General features: G+C 37.3%; 2 protein-coding genes across 5 annotated transcripts; one reads left to right on the top strand and one right to left on the bottom strand.

Moving 5' to 3' along the window:
* Positions 1-4,070: 4,070 nt before the first annotated feature.
* LOC106779820 (protochlorophyllide-dependent translocon component 52, chloroplastic) lies at positions 4,071-9,471 on the bottom strand. Its single transcript, XM_014668024.2, has 7 exons — positions 8,812-9,471; positions 8,150-8,337; positions 7,884-7,969; positions 7,632-7,795; positions 7,352-7,540; positions 6,090-6,277; positions 4,071-4,671 (listed from the first exon to the last, which is right to left on the bottom strand). The coding sequence occupies exons 1-7, from the start codon at positions 9,325-9,327 to the stop codon at positions 4,416-4,418; spliced, it is 1,587 nt and encodes a 528-aa protein (XP_014523510.1). The 5' UTR covers positions 9,328-9,471; the 3' UTR covers positions 4,071-4,415.
* A 528-nt stretch (positions 9,472-9,999) lies between these two features.
* On the top strand, positions 10,000-22,106 carry LOC106779814. Of its 4 annotated transcripts, none has more exons than XM_014668016.2 (8): positions 10,000-10,287; positions 10,702-10,817; positions 10,963-11,142; positions 11,898-11,975; positions 12,070-12,269; positions 12,400-12,815; positions 13,530-13,714; positions 21,652-22,106. In XM_014668016.2, the coding sequence occupies exons 2-8, from the start codon at positions 10,730-10,732 to the stop codon at positions 22,017-22,019; spliced, it is 1,515 nt and encodes a 504-aa protein (XP_014523502.1). In that variant the 5' UTR covers positions 10,000-10,287; positions 10,702-10,729; the 3' UTR covers positions 22,020-22,106. The 4 variants fall into 4 exon arrangements, with proteins under 4 accessions (XP_014523502.1, XP_014523503.1, XP_022632436.1 ...); XM_014668017.2 differs by having other exon boundaries at positions 10,001-10,287; positions 10,702-10,808; XM_022776715.1 differs by lacking the exon at positions 10,000-10,287 and adding an exon at positions 10,302-10,566.
* The last annotated feature ends 937 nt before the right edge of the window (positions 22,107-23,043 follow it).

Genomic DNA, 23,043 nt, shown 5'->3' with positions numbered 1-23,043 from the left:
CTGTTTTAATTTCATTTTAAAATTTCCGCATTCACCACAAACAACCTTTCACAACCCCCCTCACTTCGTGTTAGACCTAAGACTCGAACCACTTTTGGTCCTTGAGAGACGACCTAGGGGTCATTCCCTAGCTATACTGCATTTCTCATATGCAATCAAATTTGTATGGGCCGCGACACCCATCAAGGACTCACTAGGGTCACTACAAGTTCTTGGTTATGCCAATCAAACTCTCAAATGCTCTAGCCACCTTCCAATGCATGATGAACACCATTTTGAGGCCATTAATGTGACAGTGTGTCTTAGTTTTCTTTGACAACATACTAATTTATAGTAGGACATAGGAGGAGCATAGGAGACACCTCAGGCAAGTGCTAGGAACCCTGGCCTAAGAATAATTCTTTGTAAATAAGAAGAAGTCTGAATTTGGGAGGAGGCACATCAAATATCTGGGTCACATGATTTCAAAAGTGGGGGTAGAGATTGATAAAATCTTTGAACAATATGATTTAATAAACAATAGTTAGTTATTTAGAACCGGTTAGTAAAAGGAAGGTTTAATTACTCAAATAGTCCTCAATTTTAGTGTAGAGTGTCTACTTGGTCCTTGGTTTTAAAAGAGTATCAACTTCGTTCACAATTGGTTTAATGTGCATCAATTAAGTCCATTCCGTTAATTTTGAAGTAACGGTGTTAACAATGTGGTGATGTGGTAAAACATTGTGATGATGTGGCAAAGCACGCTTAACAATATATTAAATAAAAAAAGAAAAGGGAAATATAGTAACATCAAATCCAAATAATATTTTCTTTATCCCCAACCAGAACGTGCCATATCATGATTTGTGCCACGTCATCTCCACCTTCATCATAAAAAATTAGAAACCCTAATTCTCCTATATTCCACGCTGCCTGCAACCATGCACCATCGACATCCACCGTGCCGAAAATCGCAAAGTCACCAACCTTTATCATCGCAATCCTAAATCACGCTACTCAAAATTCAGACTAATCACCACAAACTTGAAAACCCAGAAACAACCATCATGCCACCGGGTGTTGAACCACCAACAACCTCTAACGTGCAAGTAACCATATAAACCAGTAGAAACCCAAAAACAGAACTAGAGAGAACGCAAACCCAATCGTGAGACCACCGAGAGTATCTCCTTCATGCGCCACCATTATCTTTTTCCTTCAACCACCCAATATCTGCAAAAATCCAGAAATTCCAATTACCTTCATCGCGAATCAAAGAACCAAAAAATTACCAAATCACTTCACTAGAAAACCTAAACCGAGAATCCTTTCACCATCATTGTGACGCCGGCTATCGTGAAACCTCCATGCCACCACCACAAAGCCCTAATTTGAACCCAAACCCACCGTGAACCACCAAATCATACTGCCACGAAGAAACCCTAAATTGCAATCCTTTGTGCTTCCTTACACATCAACCATGTTCGTCTTCTCCACCAGATCACGACATCACCCTCGCTAGCCATCGTGCCTTCCTCTTCCTTCTATTCACACCTACACACCCAAATAACACAACAAAATATATTCGAACCACCAATCAAAACCTCAAAATCCCAAATTAGAAAACCAAAAACCTAAATCCCCAAATCGCCATGGAATCCTAATTACGAATCATTTTCTTCTTTGCACAGTTCGAACCTTCAATAAGTCATCTCTATCACCAACTTGCAAAACCAGAAGACCTAAGAACTCAAAAGACCATTAATTTGGGATTGATTAAAACCCTAATCCCAAATTTCTACATTAGAAAGGTGTAGTGGGTTACATGTTGGAAATGTGTTATGCCATATCTCTACTTTTTTTTGGCTTAATACCTCTTATGGTCTCTATTTTTGTCAAGTGCGTTTACTTTGGTCCCCATGTTTTTTTTCTATTCAATGTTGTCCTAAAGAGTGTTAATTTTGTTCAATTTGGTCCTTTTTACTAACGCCGTTTAAATCGTTAACGACCAACTGTCCAGTTGTACAATCAATGACACATCACCCATGACACGTCATCATCATCTCCTACCTCCAGAAACCCTAATTTCCCCTTACACAAAAACCCTACTCACCACCTAACCCTAACCGCCGTCGCCACGGTCACGACCAGCCACCATCTTCTCACCTCCATCATTTTCTCTGTCCAACAACTACCCAAAAACACCACCCATGGCCACCTACCAGCACCTTCATTGGCGCTACTAGTGCATCCAACAACAACCACCACAAAATTCATTATCGCAAATCAAATGAACCTAAAACAAAAAACCCCAAGTTCAGAAACCCTAACATTCCCAATTTGAACCCTCATCCCCCACTTCGCAAAACCCATACCTACAGGGAAGAACAAAATCCCTAACCACTCGCAAAACAGAGAAGAACCAAGAATTCCCCAAATCATTTTTAAACAAAAATCATACATTCCAATTTACAAAAACTAGATAACACAACAAAAACCCCCAAATCGAAACCCTCAATCGCTATGGTGGCAACGCAAACTGGGAAGAAGATGATGGTGAAGGCGCGCGATGAAGATGGTTGCGCGTGGAGGTGGTCATAGCAGCGTCATGGTAATGGTCTTCTGGGTTTCGTTTGCAGGTATGTGGTGATTGTGGTGGTGGCCAGAGGGTTTAGGTGTGGCGGCGCTAGGGTTAGATTTTTAGAAAGAAAGTAGGGTTTCTATTTTTGGTTGGGCTGAAGGTTGAAGAAGATGGTGATGTGACTCTATGTTTTGTAATGAATGAAGGTTGTTCAATCTAGTCCTCGTTTCTGTTAATTATTTTCGAATGTGGTCCCGATGATGATGACTGATCTAGTCCACGTCAAAACATAAATGACAGTTCACTCTCTAATTGCACATGTGAAGATCTGGCCGTTAACGATTTAAACGACGTTAGCAAAAAAGATCAAATTGAACAAAATTTACATTCTTTAGGATAACATTGAACAGAAAAAAAACATGGAGACCAAAGTGAACGCACTTGACAAAAATATGGACCATCAGGGGTATTAAGCCTTTTTTTTTTTCCACCTCATAACACGGTTAATGTCATTACTTAAAATTAACGAAATAGACTTTATTGATACACATTAAATCAATTATGGATGAAATTGATATTTTTTTAAAAACAAAAATCAAATAAACACTCTATGAGACTACTAGAGTAATTAAACATTTTTTTACTATTCGGTTCTAAATAACTAACAGTTGTTTATTAAATTATATTGTTGAAAGATTTTATTATCTATAAAATTAATTCAATTAATTTGTTCACAATTATTAAATCTTTCTTACATTTGTTTTTAAAAGTTTTTGAAAATACATTTTAAAATTTCCTTCGCAATTTGTTTTTAAAACGTATATATTTGTATTCTAATTTATAAAAAACGGATGTATCATGTTTTTAAATAATTTTTTTAGTGAATCAAAATGGATTAAATATTTTTTATCCAGTTAAATATATAATTATTTCATCGCCCTACTTTATTCCAAGAAGAAACACGGTTACTTATGAGTGTCAGTTATTATTAGTTAATATTCATTATTACTAGTCTCCCAGATTTAAAATACTTTATACTCAAGTTAACATACATAGATAACTATAAAAAAAATCCCCATTTTTACTAAAATTTTCCTACATGAATTGTCACCGAGTAATACGAATTGTATCAGGAGTTAATTATTTCTGATTTTGCAAAGTAAATAAGTATATTTAAAAAACACCTTTTATTTTTACTTTTACAATAAAAAATCTAAATACATAAAATTACAAGTGACAAATGGTTTAAAATATAAATATACTTTAAAACAACCAGCACATTTTAAGTAAAATTGGCATGATTTGATTAAATAGTATTTTTTTTTATATATTTGAAAATTCTGAAAGTTATTTTAGATTTTGACTAATTTAACTGCAAGTCAGCTAATTTATTTAAGGAAACAGTTATATATAGGTGAATTCATTCTATATTGTTCTAAATATTTAATGTAGTCATATGTTCAAAATTCAAATTTAAAAATTTTAGTTAAAATGAAATAATCTTGCAATCTCTTGTCAAATACACTAATATTGTACTAATTGACAGTCAAAGGGGAGAACATTATAGCTGAAAAACAAGATATTCTGAAGAAACACAGTGATGAGGAGACAATAAAGGATATACAAAGGAATATCTGCTTAAGTTTGAAACTTGGACATCTCTTCATTACATTCTTAGTTTCACTTCATCTTCTTTCTATTTGGAAGCAACCCAACACAACATTACACTTTTAACACAGATCTGTTCCTTTTTCGGTACTTGGGAATATTTGGCTTCATTCTTGTGGAGCTTTCCTATGGTATATATATATATATATATATATATATATGCTTGAAGAACTATGGAAAACATATCTCAGCGGAATGCGTGGTCGTAATCATGATAGCGGAAGTTTTTGTATATGAAATGAGCCAACCACCGAGAGAATGCAAATGATAGTACTGCTAACACAACCAATGAGTNTCTTGTTGCCACTGACATTGTACCTTGCTTCATGGTTGCCACAATCCCAATTGAAGCAACAGATATGATCTGCAGCATTACTTCAATCACATTCAGGCTTTTGTATGCAGAATTGCAGCTCTTGCAGTTCACAACATGGGACCAGTACCTGTTCAAATTAAATTGTAACCAACAATGTCAGGAAGCAGCAGGGTAAGAGGGGTAAAGGAAGCACCTGCCCCACCCAAAAACAAGCATTCCAAACAAGAGAAAGAAGGGAATCAACTATTTGTTGCAATCTATTTTTCCATCAATTGTTCATGTGAATCTTGGCTAATTGATGGGAATTCACTGTCCACATGACCTATGACAAAGAACTGTTCAAGCAATTGGAGAGCACCAAAGTCAAATGGGTACCAACTCAAAACGGTGATCAGGTACTAAAATCCTTACCGATGGCTTATATGTAACTGAAATTAATCAGAATTTGCTGTGTTGTCAGCAACTTGAGAAAGGGTTCAAGGTTATTTTTGAAAATAACATATGCATAAAGGGCTGAACCTGCAGATTGGATATTATAAGCCTCAAACCGGAAAAAGTGCTTATAATTAGTGATGTGCATTTCATGGAAGATGAAAGCTGATGCTGGGGTGACTCAAAGAATAGTCAAAGTATTGCATTTGAGTTTGAAGAAACAATAGATGATTCGCATGTTTGTGGCACAAGGTTACTTTTTTATATCTACCAAAGAAGAAATAAAACAACGTGTAACATAGCAGTGGGTGAACCTGCCAGTTTTGAATAAGTTGTTATGAAGGAGAAATAGCTGAAATGCAGGAGGAGCTGTCCATGATTTAGAGAAATCAGACATGAGAGCTGGTTTCAAGAGATGTCATTGGGTTGAAATGGGTGTTTAGAAAAAACATTTCAACCCTGGTGGCTTTATAAACAGGCACAAAGCAAGATTGGTGGTTACAGGCAATTCTTAAACATTTGGAACTGACTACTCTAACACCTTTGCTCTCTAGTGGCAAGACATGACACTAAAAGGCAAAACGGGTGACAATATGCACGTCTAATCTGCCTTAAAGGCTTTTTGCAAGAAGAGATCTATGTTGAGCAACAAGAAAGTTCCGTGATCAAAGGCCAAAAAGACAAGTTCTACTTGCTAAGAAAAAGCCTTATATCAAGCCCCAAGGGTGTGGTACAACATAATTATTGATCATCTGTTGCAATTGGGTTTTCAAACAAGCCTATCTAAAGCTACATTTATGTCAGAGCACACTTTTATATTACGTTTCTTTTTTGCTACTTTGTTACATTTCTTTATCTCTAACTAAAAAACTTATAGATCCATAACAAATTTACCCTTTTAAAGGTGTCAACTTGTAAATAATTCCACACATCGAAGGACTAATCTGTATAGACTTTTTCATGGACAAAGCAACTGAAGTTGCCACATCCAGTGACCAAATGGTATACCAACTCGTTATAATTCTTCCCTTAAAACATATTGAAGGAAGAAGCAAATCTATTTGAAATATACTAAATGGAAACTTCCATGTTCAAATGCAATCTTATGAGTACCTGTCCAAAAGCTGTTCTCTAGGAGGTGTTGAAGGAAGAGCTCCAATATATTTTCCTCTCCATTCAACCTGACCACCTGCATACTTCTTTAACCACTTTCTGTAACTAATAACAAGGGCATCTGACTTTGTTGGAACAAAACAGGCTTTTTGCCAATTGTTTGGACCAATATCCATTATTTTATGTTCCTATCAAAAGAATTCAAGAACCAAATATGAGGAGTCAAACTAAACTAGACATTTCTTAGCTATGTAGCACCAAAACTAAGAAAATAAAACAGCCAAGAAAAGAATAAAGACAGGTACCCCATTTTGGTTACATGAGGTAGCAACTGGCTGTTCATATTAGCTTTCTCAACATTGTTAAGTAAAATTATTAACCCTTTTAAGAGATATTCAATCATAGCAGCTGAAGCAAATGTAAAATTATAAATCTGCAGATTGCATTAAAGAGTTATTTCGCACTAGACAAAATCCTCCATCAGTTCGACCAACAGAAAATTAATTCAGTGCCGAAAAGTCCATATGTTCACCAAGGCTTAGAAAAATTAGTTTGAGACTATTCAAGTTAGAAGAACATAAATTTCATCAAAAACTAAAATTTCTGATACTGACTGAAACTTGGGTGATCAATCTGTCACAGTTAAAGAAACTAATATAAAGAATCAATTACAGATATTAAGAAAAGAGATTTCATACATTAATAACCGACCACAAATTCAATGATAAAGTCAAGCTGTCAGCTACTATGTATAACAAGCATTTGTGTTGAAAACATCATCTACTAATATTTTGATCAAATCTTTTGTTGCAAATGTCCATGAAAGTTAATAAACACAGACGCAAGCTAAATAAACTAATCCATTGAAAAAGTTATAGTTACTAAATTTTAGATTGCTAATATGTAATAGTAACTACTAATATGTTTCTTTTATTGTTTTTATGGGCAAAAGAGATGTAAACCATAGGATTCGAGTAGGATGAATAAAATGGAAGAGTACCTCGAGTGTTACCAATGATAAAAAAAAAGCACTACTCAAACTTCAAGGAAATTTATGTGTATAATAAGACTTCCAACAGAGCATTATAACATTGTTTAGTTCATGTAACGAATACTACCTAGTGAAATAAGTTGTTGCAGCTCTATGTGATTACTTTGTTTAGTATAATATAACCTATAATAATTTGAAGCGGAAAAAACGGAGACTAATGGAACTGATTAGTTAACAGGATAAATAGTTTATAAATTATGATAGGAATTACCTCAACATGGAGGAGATATAAATCTGAATCTAGAATCAGATTTTGTCCTATATGAAATATCCATCGTGGTACAATTTTGTCCATCCACTTTCCAAAGTTTCTTGGGAAGCACCATATTAATCTACTTTTACCAGGACTAACCGGAACACAGATAAAGATTAAAGCCATCTTCTTCTGAGCTGATGGTTTCTGCATAAAGTTGAACACACATCATGCAACACTTGAAGAAACTGCATACTTACTGTTTCTTACCAAACGATAGATCTACTCAACATGTTACCTGAGTTTCACCAGATTCGGAAGGTTTATCTGGAGTATATGCATAAAAAATGCATGGTGGAATAAATTTGCTTTTGCTCCAACCCTGATCTGCTATAAAACCATTGATATCTAACTTTTCAACAAGCAATTCAAGTGGCCTGCCCCCTTCTCTATCAGCTTTCACTGTCAATAAGCTCTACATATGTAATTGTCCTATATATAGTAAATTGAAAGTTACTCAAGTGAAGAAAGATATATCTTACATGCCTACCTTTTGGTTCTGCAGTACGCATTAGTCCATAGTGTGCATATGGAACATGTGCAGGGTCCATAAGATTTTCTGTCAGTACTTCATACCTTGAATTGCATAATCATTTTGTAATTAAGATACACAGAGAAGGGAATATGGCTGTTATTTATGATGTTAGGATACGATATGTATATCGAAACGACACATGTCTTTGTCAATTCGCAATAAGAAGGAAAAAAATAAAAATAGAAGTGGTTCATGTAAAGAAAGTGAGGCACATATCATACCCGTAAGGAATGTCTCTGTTTCCCATAAATTTAGTAAAAGATGGATCATCTATTTCTGGTATGTATGGGGGCTTTTCTCTTGTAAGAATATCTTTATATTGAGGATCAGTATTGGGCCAGAACCACAATATATCATTCTGCACCGAACTTGGGTAAGAAGCTACACATGCTTTTTTGGACGTATGAATCTGCACAATTTCTCAGCAAAATTTAGTGGCTATCAAATTGTCCCATCTGCATCTATATTTAGCTAGCATATAGAGAGCAAAGAATAAACAAAACTTCTAAACATGGGGTGTAAATGTTACGCACTTTTAATTTATAGGGTCATGAAAAGCAAAGTACAAGTCTACTGAAACATAACAGCAGATCAACATAAACTCACTAGACACTACTCATGTTCCACGAATCAACATAATATGGTTACACCTTCAATGTTTTGCGTTCCAAAACATGAAACTGTGACAAGCTAAAATTAGCCACCAGGAAAAGAGTAAATGGTGCATGCAAATCAGAATCTTTTGATTGCAAAAGGGGCTGAAGAGTAAGCATTTTCCAGTATGTTCTGGATACGTAGGAAAGGAAACATAAAAATGCGCTGAATTTAGAAGTGATAGTACAACAACATTCATCAACTACAATTTATGATGAAGAGCAATTACCGGAGGGCCATCAGGTGGTGCCTGAGGAATGAACTTGCATTCTCCTTTGCCATTGAAACACCAGCCATGGTACACACACTGCAGTCTGCCCCATTGATCAATCCTTCCCTCAGACAAGGGTGCTAATCTGTGAGGACAAGCATCATCTTGAACCTGCCAAGCACCCTCATTCCTATCCCACCACACAACCACATCAATGCCCAACACCCTCTTCCCATGAGGTTTCCTCTTGTCCAGGTCACAAATTGGCATCAAAGGGTACCACTGAGAGTACCAATCAAACTTTTCTGCTTGCCCTTCAAATTCTGGCTCTGCCTCAGGTTGGTTGCTGGATTCTGTCAATGGAGGGGGCGACAAGGCAGTGAAAAGCTTGGATTTTGAAATCCCCCCAGAAACCAAAGAAATATGTGAATTCACATGGTTGCTGAAGAATATGGATTTCCTAAAAGAGGTTGGTCTTTCTGGTGCTGTTGGGATGTAAAGTGTGCCAAGAGAGAAAGCACACACAGCTTCCATGTTCCTTCCTGCAAACAATGAACAAGAGTACAAGAAGAGATGAAAGTAGCTAGTTAATACACGATGGACATTCAAAACTAGAGGCTCTCATGTTCTATGTTCATTTTTATGTGATGATGAAATTTTAGGCTCGTTCCAATTAGAAGTCCATGTGTTGCCACTTGTCACCATCAACCAAGTGATGTTGGCTTTGTTGAACTTCAGTTTACTCTGTAAAATGCACCTTATCACTTGTGGCATTTGATGAAAGATGACAAAGCCACGTGGATGATGAAGAGCTTTGAATGGACAAAAACAAATGAAGGACAAGAATCACTCATCTGCATCGTTAAAACGTAAAATTCATCTTTGTAACTTTGAAAGGTGTCTGTTACTAGTTACAATTAGTTGCCATTTAAATTAACATACAATGATAAAGAACGTCTTAATTATATTTATTTATTATAATTATAGCAAAAAGTGTCGCCTAGTATTATTTATTGTACCAGTATATATAAATATTTTAATATTTATAATATATTAATCTTAATTTTTTTAAATTAAATAATAATTATTAAAACTGAAAAATATTTTAAAACTAAAATATTTCCTTATAAACTCATTTAAATTAAAAAAATATTAAGTAAATATTCTCTGCGCCCCCTAACCCAACCCTCTTATTTTGGAGTCACACTTGAAGGGGGAAAAGGAAAACATTAAAACTCAAAGAAAAAAAAAACAAGAGATTATGAAGTTTCATTGATGTTATGATGACCCCATATGAGTGTTGAGGAGAAAACAAAGGATAGATAGAGGGAGATCTGTTTCAGTTTGAAACTTCAACATCTCTTCATTACATTCTTAGTTTCACTTCACGTTTTTTCTTTTTGGAAGCAACCCAACACAACATTATACTTTTCGCACAGATCTGTTTCTTCTTATCACTGTCAAAAAAACCATCTCTTCGTTCACCACTGCCAGGTACCGATTTGTTCTGTTTTTCCTCCATCGCTTCATTCACAATTGACACCTGATAGTGATGCCTCAACTCGTTGCTCTTCTTCCCATTATTTTTGTAGCTATATCTATCCACACCCTTCTCACCGACACCACCCCTTCTCCATATCCACTCATTATACTAATAGTAATCTCCATTTCAGTCCTGCCCTTTTCTTTTTCTCCCTTTGGATCCCTCTTTTCTCTCTTAAAGTTTTGTTTTTGGAAGTTATTCTGATATAATATTTTCTAGGAGTTGATGGGGTAATCAGTTGCTGTGTGGATCAGTTTCCCTTTTTCGTTCTGAATTTAGTTGTTGATAACTTTGGGCATCTTATGTTAAGAAAAAATATCATCTTTTTTATTCTAATCTTCCTTATTTTTGTAATACAATGACAGGGATGATAACTTAAAGAAAGAATCTGATATGGAGGGTGATCTTCAAAGGACTCGATCTCTGCGCCTAAGTCGTAGAGGAGACCGAAGTAATCAGATTCCTGCTAAAGGTGAGGAAGGTTTGTTATAAACTGATTCCGTTCTTTTATCTGTTGAGGAATCGTTCTCTTGTTCTTTTTGTTTCTCTATTAGGTGATATTACAGTGTGGGAAACGGGTATTTTGGAACTGACAAATAAACCGTGTTTGTTTGTTGGTGATGCAGATGTTGATGTGAGTTTATTTTCTCCGGGGAGGGTATCTCAAGATTACCCCATGAAGATTGTTTGGAAGAAAGGGTTTATTCGATTGGTTCTTGTAGTCGGGATCTTGTGGATGTTATTAATTCTTCTTGCATTATTATTTCATATATGGTCATGCCAAACAACTGTCTCTGTTTTATCAGGTTAGTAAACTTTATTACATTTGGTTACTTCATGGGAATCTTCTCAAGTTTATCTCTTTTTTTTTGGTGAATATGTTTATCGCTTATTGATAACTCTTCTTAATTGTAATAACACAGACTCTTCATCTATCTGACTATTCTTAATGTGATATTTTGGGAGTTGGGTAGAAGGGAGTAAATCGCATCATTTTATATTTTAACTTGATTTTTCTAGCTGTCTATGTCTGTTAGTTTATTGGTTCCTTGGACTAGAAAAACAACAGGTAAAGAACGTTTCTTGCCATTTATTGTGATGGCATTTAAAAGAAACGGTTTGCAAATTCATTTTTCAATGTATATAAGGCTAAGTTTTATGTCTCTTTCTCTCATATCCGTTAGTTGTACTAGTAGCATAACTTTTTTGCAGACAATGGATTTCGAAGGTTAGGAACACTCTTATTTCTAGGTGAATATAGGAACAGTATATGTATCTAGGTACAGAAAGTTGAATTTAATGTGATGTTCTCTTGTTATGTTTGCCTATCTTTGGTATTTTGTATTCTCTAAGGGGAAGTAGGGCTGCAGTTGTCTTATATTTTATGTATATTTAGATAGTTGAAACTCACTTTGGAAACACAAATATCTTAAATTTGGTTGGTATACTTCAAGAATGCTTGTATAGTAGAAATTTTCATTGTCTTTTTTTTTTTTTTCAGAAATTTCAACACCATGATAACATTTCTGAATACTATATCAATTTTCTGCTTAACCTGCAGCTATGTGTAACAGAGATAGCAAGGTTTATACCATGTTAGACACTATGGGACTTGTATCAAAAGATTCAAAACCTCACAGTAAGATTTTAGCAGTTTTGTCCCCATCCTTTCTTTTTGGTCTTCGCCAAGTGGTATTTATGTGTTTGATATTGGTGCTACCTATATTCATTAGGATGTCCGATTCCTGTTTCCAAAAACCCTGATAGAATAGATATCCCAACTGGAAGAACTCCCAACGAAATTGTCAAAAATTTGTCATATGTTATGGAAGATGAGTTTCCAAGTAATGGAGCTGAATCATCTCCCTTGTTTGGAGGTCATCCAAGTTGGAAACAAAGGGAGGAAAGTTTCAAACTAAAGTCAAATATGAAGGTAAATTAATTAGCATTATATGATCAATTTCATTTTAGCTGCAATTGCTTTATGATTTTGTAAGATTATGTTGTATTTGGCTTGTTGCCCAATTAACGAGTCGTGTTTTCCCATGTGCTCTGCAAACTAGGTGCATTGTGGATTTATCCAAGGTGGTGGTGCTGAAATGGAGCTTGCGGACATAAAATATGTAAAGAAATGCAAATTTGTTGTTGCATCTGGCATCTTTGATGGCTATGATTTACCGCATGAACCATCAAATATAAGTTTCAGTTCAAGGAAGCTTTTTTGCTTTCTTATGGTAGTGGATGAGGTATCTCTGAAATTCATGAGGGAAAATGGTACTGTAAAAGAAGACAATTCTGGTGGAAAATGGGTGGGAATATGGCGGATTATTCTTCTTAAGCATCCTCCCTATGATGAACCAAGAAGGAATGGGAAGGTTCCTAAAATATTAACCCACAGGTTGTTCCCTGAAGCACAGTATAGTATTTGGATTGATGGCAAAATGGAGTTGATAGTTGATCCATTGCTAATCCTTGAGAGGTACTTATATCTATTTAAGTATTTTATGCCAAGTGTTTTCTGATAAGGGTACCATTTTAAATTTTTTTTTACCTGAATAAACATTTAAATTTTATCCTTTGTTTAGGAAGAGATCTCAGAAGGATAAAAGGGGCTTGGCGAGGAGGCATTTTATATTTAATTTGATACATTTCAAGTGGTCATTAGTTACATAAAAACCTTAATGGATGTCTTTTGTGTTCCCATTTTTCTCTTACTTGGACCTTTTACATTTTGGAATGAAGAAGTTGATACATTATAGACACAGAATATTCGTTTGGTAGGGACTTTCTTGTGATGTGTTTGTAGATTTGCTTTAGGGGCTTACTTGAAACTGATAAAAATTGTGCATTCTAGCAGAATGGATACCTTTTTTCTTATTCTTGTAGTTATCTGGGTTATGTATGTTTATTTGCAATTGACGATACCTGTGGGTACAACAGCATTACTAGTTCCTTTTGAAAGCTAATTCGCAATGGTATTTGTCTCCAATATATAAAACTGGGGACAACTTTGGCTGAGAACATCTATTTCAACCAACAGAGGACAATGAAATATTGGCATACATTTTTCCATTGTAGCTTCATGTTAAGAGCATATACTGTTGCAATGTTGATAAACTGCTGACCATATTTGTGCATGCTTTTCTGTGACTCGAGGCGATGATAACCTTGTAATATTATATTAACTGTGCAGATACCTGTGGCGAGGGAAGCATACGTTTGCCATTGCTCAACACAAGCATCACCGTAGCATATATGAGGAGGCAGATGCAAACAAGAGGCGAAAGCGATATGCTCGACCCCTTATTGATCTTCACATGAAAATCTACTATTACGAGGGAATGAAACCATGGAGTTCAAATAAAAAGACCATTAGTGGTAAGATAGGAAACATGACCTTCTGGTTTTATTTTTTATTTCTACTGTTTGATTTCAATTTCAATTATTTTGGTAAGAGTAAACAAGATCACTTTTATCCTTACACATTGTTTTGTCATCTTTATCTTAATTTTCTAAATTTTTTCTAATTTACTCCTATACAATAACATTGATGACAACAATAGCCTTATTTCAATAGTCCAGGTTGACTGCAGGGATTACATGTCACCATTGGGTTCAAGGATGTTATTCTCACCATAAGATCCTTTTCAATAATTTCTGTCAATGTCCTGCTTGTTTTCCTCTTTACATGAATAAAATTTATGTGATTTACTCACCTTCGTCGTTGCCTCTAGTTTTCTTTTTTGCTCATATTGAAATCATCTTAATAGTTTTTATGTTGTCTTCCCGAAAGGTCTTGCACCAAAATTTTCTTGTGTAGAATTATTCCATACCATCTTGTTCTTATATAACATTCATCTTATCATTCTCGTTTATTGTGCTCACTTTTTTCTCTTGTCCTGTTGAAGTCCAACATTCACACAGTTGGTTGAACAGCAATATTATAAAAATTTTCTTCTATGCGTTATTGGTACTTTGTATGTGTTAGATACCAGATAAAATAAGAAAATAAGAGGAATTAAGAGAGTGAAAAGTAGAAGAACAANAAATATGGAAGTGCAATCTATCTATAGTCACTGTACTGGTATACTCATCAGTACAAGATTGCACCCAAAAAGGGAAACCCCTGCAAAAGAAGAAAATCAGAGAAGGATATTCCTCTCTGCCCTGTAACTAACGTCACTATCCACCCAATGATTGCCCCCCTCACACCTCCAAATCCCCACCAATATACTCCCCTCCCCTCTCAGCAAGACACGTGTCCAGTTAGTTACACCCATGTGTCTCTGGTATACTCATCAGTACAAGATTGCACCCAAAAAGGGAAACCCCTGCAAAAGAAGAAAATCAGAGAAGGATATTCCTCTCTGCCCTGTAACTAACGTCACTATCCACCCAATGATTGCCCCCCTCACACCTCCAAATCCCCACCAATATACTCCCCTCCCCTCTCAGCAAGACACGTGTCCNGTTAGTTACACCCATGTGNCTCTTCCACATTTCCCACTTTGCCCTCANCTCTACTTTTCCTTCTTCTGTAGACTTGTGTAACCTTAGGCCCATCAATTCCCTCCCCAACCAGCAATACCTTGTCCTCAAGGTGGAAGTCTGGGAAGGCCTGCTTCACTAATTCAAACTCTTCCCAAGTGCTGTCATGTTGTGGAAGGTGCACCCATTTGATCAANACTTCTATCTTCCCATTTATGAGCTGTCGCATAGCGAGCACTGATTCCGGCACCACCTGTAACTCCCATTCCTCCGTAAGCCCTGCCGAAAGTTGCTGGCCTGGAATACTAGTTGGAGGTGCCCTTTTTAATTGGGACACATGGAAAACCGGGTGCACACGCGAATATTCCGGGAGTTTGAGTTTATACGCCACCGCCCCAATTCTCTCCTCTATCTCAAACGGTCCATAAAAACGAGGGCTCAACTTCTCATTTTCTTTTCTTGCCAATGAACGGAACTTATATGGCTGAAACTTCAAATACACCATGTCACCGACTTCAAATTCCACTTCCCTCCTATGTTTATCCACCTGTTCCCGCATCCTCAGCTGTGCCTTCACCAAATTCTGCTTAAGCTCTAGCAAAATAGTATCACGACTTGCTAATAACTGATCCACANCAGCCACAACTGTGGTCTCTTGACGGAACGACACTATAGTCGGAGGATCACAGCCATACAGCGCCTTAAAGGGGCTCATTTTGATAGAGGCATTATAGGAGCAATTAAACCATAACTNTGCCCACGACAACCACTGAACCCATTGTTTCGGATGGCCACTCACAAAGCATCGCAGATACGTCTCAACCGTTCTATTAACGACTTCGGTTTGCCCATCCGTTTGGGGATGATAGGCAGAGCTAAAATGCAGCTTAGTTCCTNCCAAACGAAACAGCTCCTTCCAAAACAAACTTATAAACACCCTGTCTCGATCGGACACCATTGACCGAGGAAACCCATGTAGCCTAACTACCTCCTTCACAAATACTNGAGCCACATCAGTTGCGGAATAAGGATGTTGTAANGGCATGAAATGAGCGGATTTACTTAAGCGATCCACTACCACCATAATCGTGTCAGCACCTTTCGCCTTCGGTAAGCCACCAATAAAATCCATCGACAAATCCTCCCATACCTTATTCGGAATAGGCAAGGGCTGAAGCAATCCTGCTGGTTTAAGGGCCTAATATTTGTGTCGTTGACAAACANCACAGTCTAACACAAACCTTTCAATATCCTTTCGCATCCCTTTCCAAAAGAAAACCATGGCCAGCCGTTTGTAAGTTCTANTAACTCCCGAATGACCCCCCCATGGAGAAGCATGGAATTCCTCCAACAATAATGGAATCCGTCTCGAATTTTGAGGAAGTACCAATCGCCCTTTGTGCCATAAACAGCCCTGTGCCACTGCATATGTTGGATGCGTTTTCGGATCACGAATGACTTCTTGCATCAGCCCCCTTAATTTCTCATCCCTCACCAATTCTTCCGCTAACTCAATCAAATCTGAATTCGTAATCACTGAGATGGAACTGTATGTCATCACCCTGGAGAGTGCATCCGCGACGCGATTATCCGCCCCCGGTTTGTACTGGATCTCAAAGTCATACCCCATCAATTTCGTGACCCATTTCAATTGATCACCAGCCAGCACCCTTTGCTCTAAGAGAAACCTCAAACTTTTTTGATCCGTGCGAATGATAAAATGGTGTCCCAAGAGGTACTGACGTCACTTTTGTACAGCAAGCACAATAGCCATCAACTCCCTCTCATAAACAGAACGGGCCTTGGCTTTCTCGGATAAAGCTTGACTAATAAAAGCCAGTGGTCTTCCCTGCTGCATCAAAACCGCCCCTAATCCACAGCCCGACGCATCAGTTTCGATGACGAAGGGCAAATCAAAATTGGGCATGGCCAACGTGGGCAGGCTTGTCATCGCTGATTTGAGTTCATTGAAAGCAGATTTAGCTTCCACCGACCACAAGAACCCATTCTTCTTCAACAATTGAGTCAACGGTTTGGCAATCATCCCATAATTCCTCACAAATCTGCGATAATACCCAGTGAGTCCAAGAAATCCCCTCAAGCTCTGAATATCCTTGGGTTCAGGCCATGCAACCATAGCCTCGATTTTGCTTGGGTCAGCCTTGATGCCCTCTCCTGAAATCAAATGACCCAAATACTCCAGCTACTTTACCCCGAAGTTGCACTTTTTGCGATTTACCCAAAGCTCATGCTCACGCATTTTCTGAAACACCTGCTGTAAGTGGCTAGTATGAGTGCCCATGTCTTGACTATATATGCGGATGTCGTCGAAAAAGACCAATACAAACTTCCTCATAAATGGTCGAAACACATCATTCATCAAAGCTTGGAATGTCGACGGGGCGTTGGTGAGGCCGAACGGCATCACTAAGTATTCTTAGTGTCCCTCATGAGTACGGAACGCTGTTTTGGGTATGTCCGCCTCCTTCATTCGTACTTGATGGTACCCGGATTTTAAGTCCAGCTTAGAAAACACCGTAGCTCCTCCAAGTTCATCCAACAACTCCTCTATCACGGGAATGGGAAATTTGTTTGGAATCGTGACACTGTTGAGAGCTCGGTAGTCCACGCAAAACCTCCAACTTCCATCTTTTTTCTTCACAAGAATTAAAGGACTAGAAAAAGGACTAACACTAGGCCTAATCATACCTGCTTCCAACATATCCTTCACAAACTTCTCAATTTCCTCCTTGTGACNGTGTGGATGCCGGTAGGGTCGAANGTTAGGAATTGNTGCCCCTTCCTTCAACACTATAGCATGATCACAACTTCTNCGCGGGGGAAGCCCTCTCTGTTCCTGAAAGAGATCAGCATACTCTTCCACCAGTTGCTGTACACTAATAGGCGTGTCCCAATTGGAAGGAACCCACATGCTCATCATCCCCAACTCAACATAGTACGCCTCACCCTCATTTCTCAGTTCCTTCATTACTGCCTTCAAGGACGCCACTGTTCTGGACAGAACCGGATCTCCACGAACCTCAATGATCGTCCCATCCCCCTGAATTTCCAACANGTGTTTACCCAAATCTGCACTGAATTTGCCCAAGCTCTTCAACCATTCATAGCCCANAATTACATCAACACCTACTAACTCAAATAGGTAGAAGTCTTGTTTCACCATTAGTGTAGGAAGCTGTAACTCGACATTTCTACAAACACCTTGGCTTCCCAACCNNTGTCCATTGCCAACTTCCACAAAATACCCTCTGGTCTCTTCTATNTGTATACCCAATTCGCCAACAACTCTGGGAGACAGAAAATTATGTGATGCGCCTGAATCAACCATGACAATCACCTTGTTCCCCTTGATAGTGCCCCAAAGCTTCAAAGAATTTTTTGAAGTCATACCCGCAATGCTGCTCACATTCAACTGCAAATTGACTTCGTCTCCCTCTTCTTTCTCAGATGGAACCTCATCCTCCTCGACTCCTTCTTCCTGGCCCAGCAAAATCACATGAAGTTGCTTGTTACGACACACGTGTNCAGGGCTATAGCGTTCATCACAACGAAAACAGAGCCCCCTTCGTCTTTTCTCATTCTCCTCCTCTTCCGTCAGCCTTTTGTATCCCATGCCACGACGGTTAGAACTGGATGTGCTTCCTTCACGAGAAAACGTTGGGGATTTGGAATGAGCGTTCTCACCTTTCCCTCCTAACTGCTTCTGATGTATTGATCCCCCTTGTGAGAAATTGGGCCCAACCACCCACTCTTTAGTTTCACTTGGGCCAGCCCATCTATTAGGTAATGCGGATCGGGTCATACCCGGTCCACTTCCCCGACCCGCAAAGCCCATGCTGCGTCCCAAAACCTGGTTCCTTTCTTCCACCTTTTGAGCCACCTCCATTAACACATGGAGATCACCAGAACCCATCAACCTGACCTCCGCCTTGATGTCTTCCTTCAACCCGTTCATAAACACTCCCTTCATGAATTCCTCATCAGCAAAACGAAGAGGAGCAGATCGCAACTCAAATTGTTCCCGGTACTCCAACACCGATCCTCTCTGCCTCAACCCCATCAACACCTCATACGGGTTTTCAGATGAAGCCACCTGAAACCGCCCCATGAGAGCCTGCCGAAACATCTGCCACGTCACTNCAACCACCATTCTGGACTCCCACCACTGGTACCAGTTTAGAGCCTTCCCCTCAAGGCAAACCACNGCGGTGTCAACCTTCTCAGCCTCGGGTACACGNTTAACCTCAAAATAACGTTCGACCCTGTATACCCAACCGTGAGGATCGTCTCCTGAGAAGAAGGGAACCTCCACGCGCTTGACACGCGCTTCCCTCCTTGATTCTTCCTCCCTGTAACTATCCCTCCGGTGAACGGTGTCTCCCTCTACCTCTCTCCTCCACCCCCGCATCTCCCCTATTGTCTCTTCCAAACGGTCTGCCATCATCTTCATCATTTCTTCAGTTTGCAACCGTATTGCTTCCCTGAGCTGTGTTTGAAATGACACCCCCAACTCTTCGATCCTCTTCTCCACCATCTCAATCCGATTCTCCATTCTGGTTGAGACCATTCAGAAGCTCCCAGGACCGGGAGCTCTAATACCAACTTGTTAGATACCAGATAAAATAAGAAAATAAGAGGAATTAAGAGAGTGAAAAGTAGAAGAACAAGAAATATGGAAGTGCAATCTATCTATAGTCACTGTACTGGTATACTCATCAGTACAAGATTGCACCCAAAAAGGGAAACCCCTGCAAAAGAAGAAAATCAGAGAAGGATATTCCTCTCTGCCCTGTAACTAACGTCACTATCCACCCAATGATTGCCCCCCCNCTCACACCTCCAAATCCCCACCAATATACTCCCCTCCCCTCTCAGCAAGACACGTGTCCNGTTAGTTACACCCATGTGTCTCTTCCACATTTCCCACTTTGCCCTCAACTCTACTTTTCCTTCTTCTGTAGACTTGTGTAACCTTAGGCCCATCAGTATGACAAATAACCTCTAGTGTCTTTTAGTTTTAACCACCCTACATGGATCCATGGTGTAACATCTTCATTTTAATTTTCTCTTGGAAGAAGTTTCACATCGATTAGATATAAAACAATTTCATAGTATATAAATAGGTTCAAACTTCACCTTATAAACCAGTTTTGTAAGATTGAATTAGGTTTGAAGTCTACTTCTCATCATGGTATCCAAGTCATGTTAAAGTCTACCCTACTGATATTTGTTGTTTTGTTGAACATATTATTCAACTTTTACATCCAAGTCATTTTCTTCTTGTCTCACTAAAAATGCAGTGCATATATATTATGGCTTACTTGTTGAAGCAAAAATCTGATACGGTAATGTTTGTCTTTGTTGTATATTTTCTTTTCTTGAATCTACAAGAAAAACTATATCATCAACAAAAAACATCTATTTAGGGACAATCTTTTAGTTTTCCCGGAGAAGCATATCCAAAACTAGATTAAACAAGAAATCAAAATGAAGCTTTAATGGATACCTGTCCTCATGAAATTCTTAGTCTTATCTCAGATTAGTTGTTATCTCACCTTACATGCCTTATATAGCCTGGATATAATCTACGCAAACATACTCCTTTACCTAAGCTTTTCACAAGATTTCTCTTTGCCACTCGATCATATATGCCTTTTCAAGTCAATAAAATTCATTTGTGACGAGCTTTTACATACAATGAGGATCAAACAAGGGTTCACACTACTGTGACCAATCATTTCTCTTTTCTTACTTTGATTCCTTTTGATCAACTTCCGTAGAGGTTAAATTACTTGGATTGTAAATGTCCTTGACCTCAATACCAATTGACTCCTTCAATTCTAGTCTCTTCTTAGTTAATGAGTCAAATGAATTTTTGTTCTCCAATACAGTTTCAAACATCGAAAAAAATACCGTCAAGACCAGTACTATTATTATGTTCACCCTCTTAATGGTTTCTTTGCTATAGTAGGTCAAGTTTTGTTTGTTATCTTTGATTTCTAATCTTTCACATTGCAAAGAAACCATTGCCCATTATTGAAAATCTTGTATATTTCTCTATCACATCTTGATCTATAAACAAAACTTTTCTTATTTCATGCATAATATTTCTTACTCAACTTTCCATCTCTCATCTAGCCTTTTGATACCTTAAGACCCTCCATTTTGTTTCTCACTTTTTCTTGAATATTTTTATTCAACCACCCACATTTCTTAGGCCAGTCCAAACCTTTTTGATTGATCCAAAACAAGACTACTTTATCAACCTTTCTAACCTTTGTAGACATGTCTTGTGATTCCGAATTTTTTTCTCTCCTGTAGTTTCCTCATAGAAGTTAATTGTTTATCACCTTTATGCTACCACCATTTGATTATTGGATTTGTAACATTTTAGCTGGCCACTAAAACAAACATCAAGGTTCAAGATCCTATGTTGTGTGCAGAAAGACTCTTCCGGAATTACTTTGCAATCATTGTAAACTCTTCTTATAAGAGCTCCTTGTAGAGTAAGAAATCAATGTGCCAATTGACAAAAGAATCCTGTCAACAAATAGCCTGCAAGGTTAAAAAATGAAACGTATGGGAATTGTAAGAAATGTAGTTCTCTGATGACTTCACTGATCTGTATGGTATGCAAATGTCGTGGTTTATGTTTACTTGGGAATTGTTACAAATAATGTAATGTAAAATTTGAAAATTATGAGCTGTTTAGTGAAGAACATGGATTCATTAGCTAAGATGTTCTCTCCTACCTGTCTTCACAGTAATGGTTGGTGATGTGTAGTTAACATATGATAATGTTTCAGATGTACCAGAAGGAGCCATTATCATTCGGGAACATACTACCATGAGTAACTTGTTTAGCTGCTTGTGGTTCAATGAGGTTCACCTCTTCACACCAAGAGATCAACTTAGTTTTGGCTATGTTGCATACAGATTGGGGGAATCATTCAAATATTTCATGTTTCCCAACTGTGAATACAATTCACTGTTTGTGTTGCACCCTCACACAAGAGAGCACTCTTCTCCCATAGAATGGGTTAAAGACTTGAGTAAACTAAAGAATAGCAGTTTAAGAGAAAGTAGAGGAGGTCTAGGCTTGTTTACCCCTTATCCTGGGGATCTTCATTCTGTTGTTCTGCCAAATGTAACAAGAACATCAAAAGCAGGCTGATTTTTTGTTTATTGTTTTAACATATATTCATTTTGTTATGTATTTTGCTTAATCTTAATCAAAGTAAGATAAAGCTCTTCAAATTTATTGAATTTGTGTCATATAGTGAACTAAATTTAAGTCTTTAATAAATATTAGTGAAAACTAAGTTAGAAAAACTTTGTAACCATATTTCTTGTATAAAAATTGAAAATATCCAATTTCACCAAGGTTAAATACTTGTTAAAATATTAAATAATATTTTTTTTAATTAAAAGTGTATCTACATGAAATAACCCTCTATTTTTTATGATTTTTTCAGAGACAAAAAAAGGTTTTCAATATGTCTAATTTATTTTATGCTGTTACGAATGATAACAATGTAATATAATGATAGACTCGTTTGTTTTTATTAACAAAAATAAAATTCAAATGACACCAAACACGTTTATGTTATTGTTTAGAAATAACATATATTGTGTGATTGTGTGGAGCATACTAAATTTCTTTTATTACTTAAATTTTGTAAACTACGTAATTCCAAAAACACAATTGAATGCTCAACATTAACTCATCCGATTAGAAAATTTACGTCTCTAAAATTTTGATATAATGAGTATTTAGCAAGGCATTTAATGGAATAAAGAAATGGATAAAAGAGAGAATTTATTATACCTATTAAGAAGAATTCAAAAATCAAAATAGATTGAATGAAATTATTGTTAACAAAGAAGCACGTAGGGGACTTGAAAAGATTATTGGCTATCTCTTCTACTCATTGTGTTTGGGGAATTTGAAAATTTTAATATAAATGTTTGTTTCATTTTTAGTTGGCTAAGCATTATTAAAGAAAAACACATACATTAGGGTAATTGAAATTTTATTTTACTCCTTTTAGACAGAATATTTTAATTACTATTAATTCAAAAATATGAATGAAAGGTTAAAATGATAGAAGATGACATCATTCAAGAAATTGGCAAATGCATACATGGATTGGTTACCTTCTACTAAATTTGGTCAAATTTCACTTGTTATCCAAACC

The sequence above is a fragment of the Vigna radiata genome, unplaced genomic scaffold, assembly GCF_000741045.1.
Source record: "Vigna radiata var. radiata cultivar VC1973A unplaced genomic scaffold, Vradiata_ver6 scaffold_161, whole genome shotgun sequence".
Classification (NCBI taxonomy): Eukaryota; Viridiplantae; Streptophyta; class Magnoliopsida; order Fabales; family Fabaceae; genus Vigna; species Vigna radiata.
Note: the sequence above shows the minus strand (reverse complement) of the source record. Positions and strands in the feature narration are given on the sequence as shown.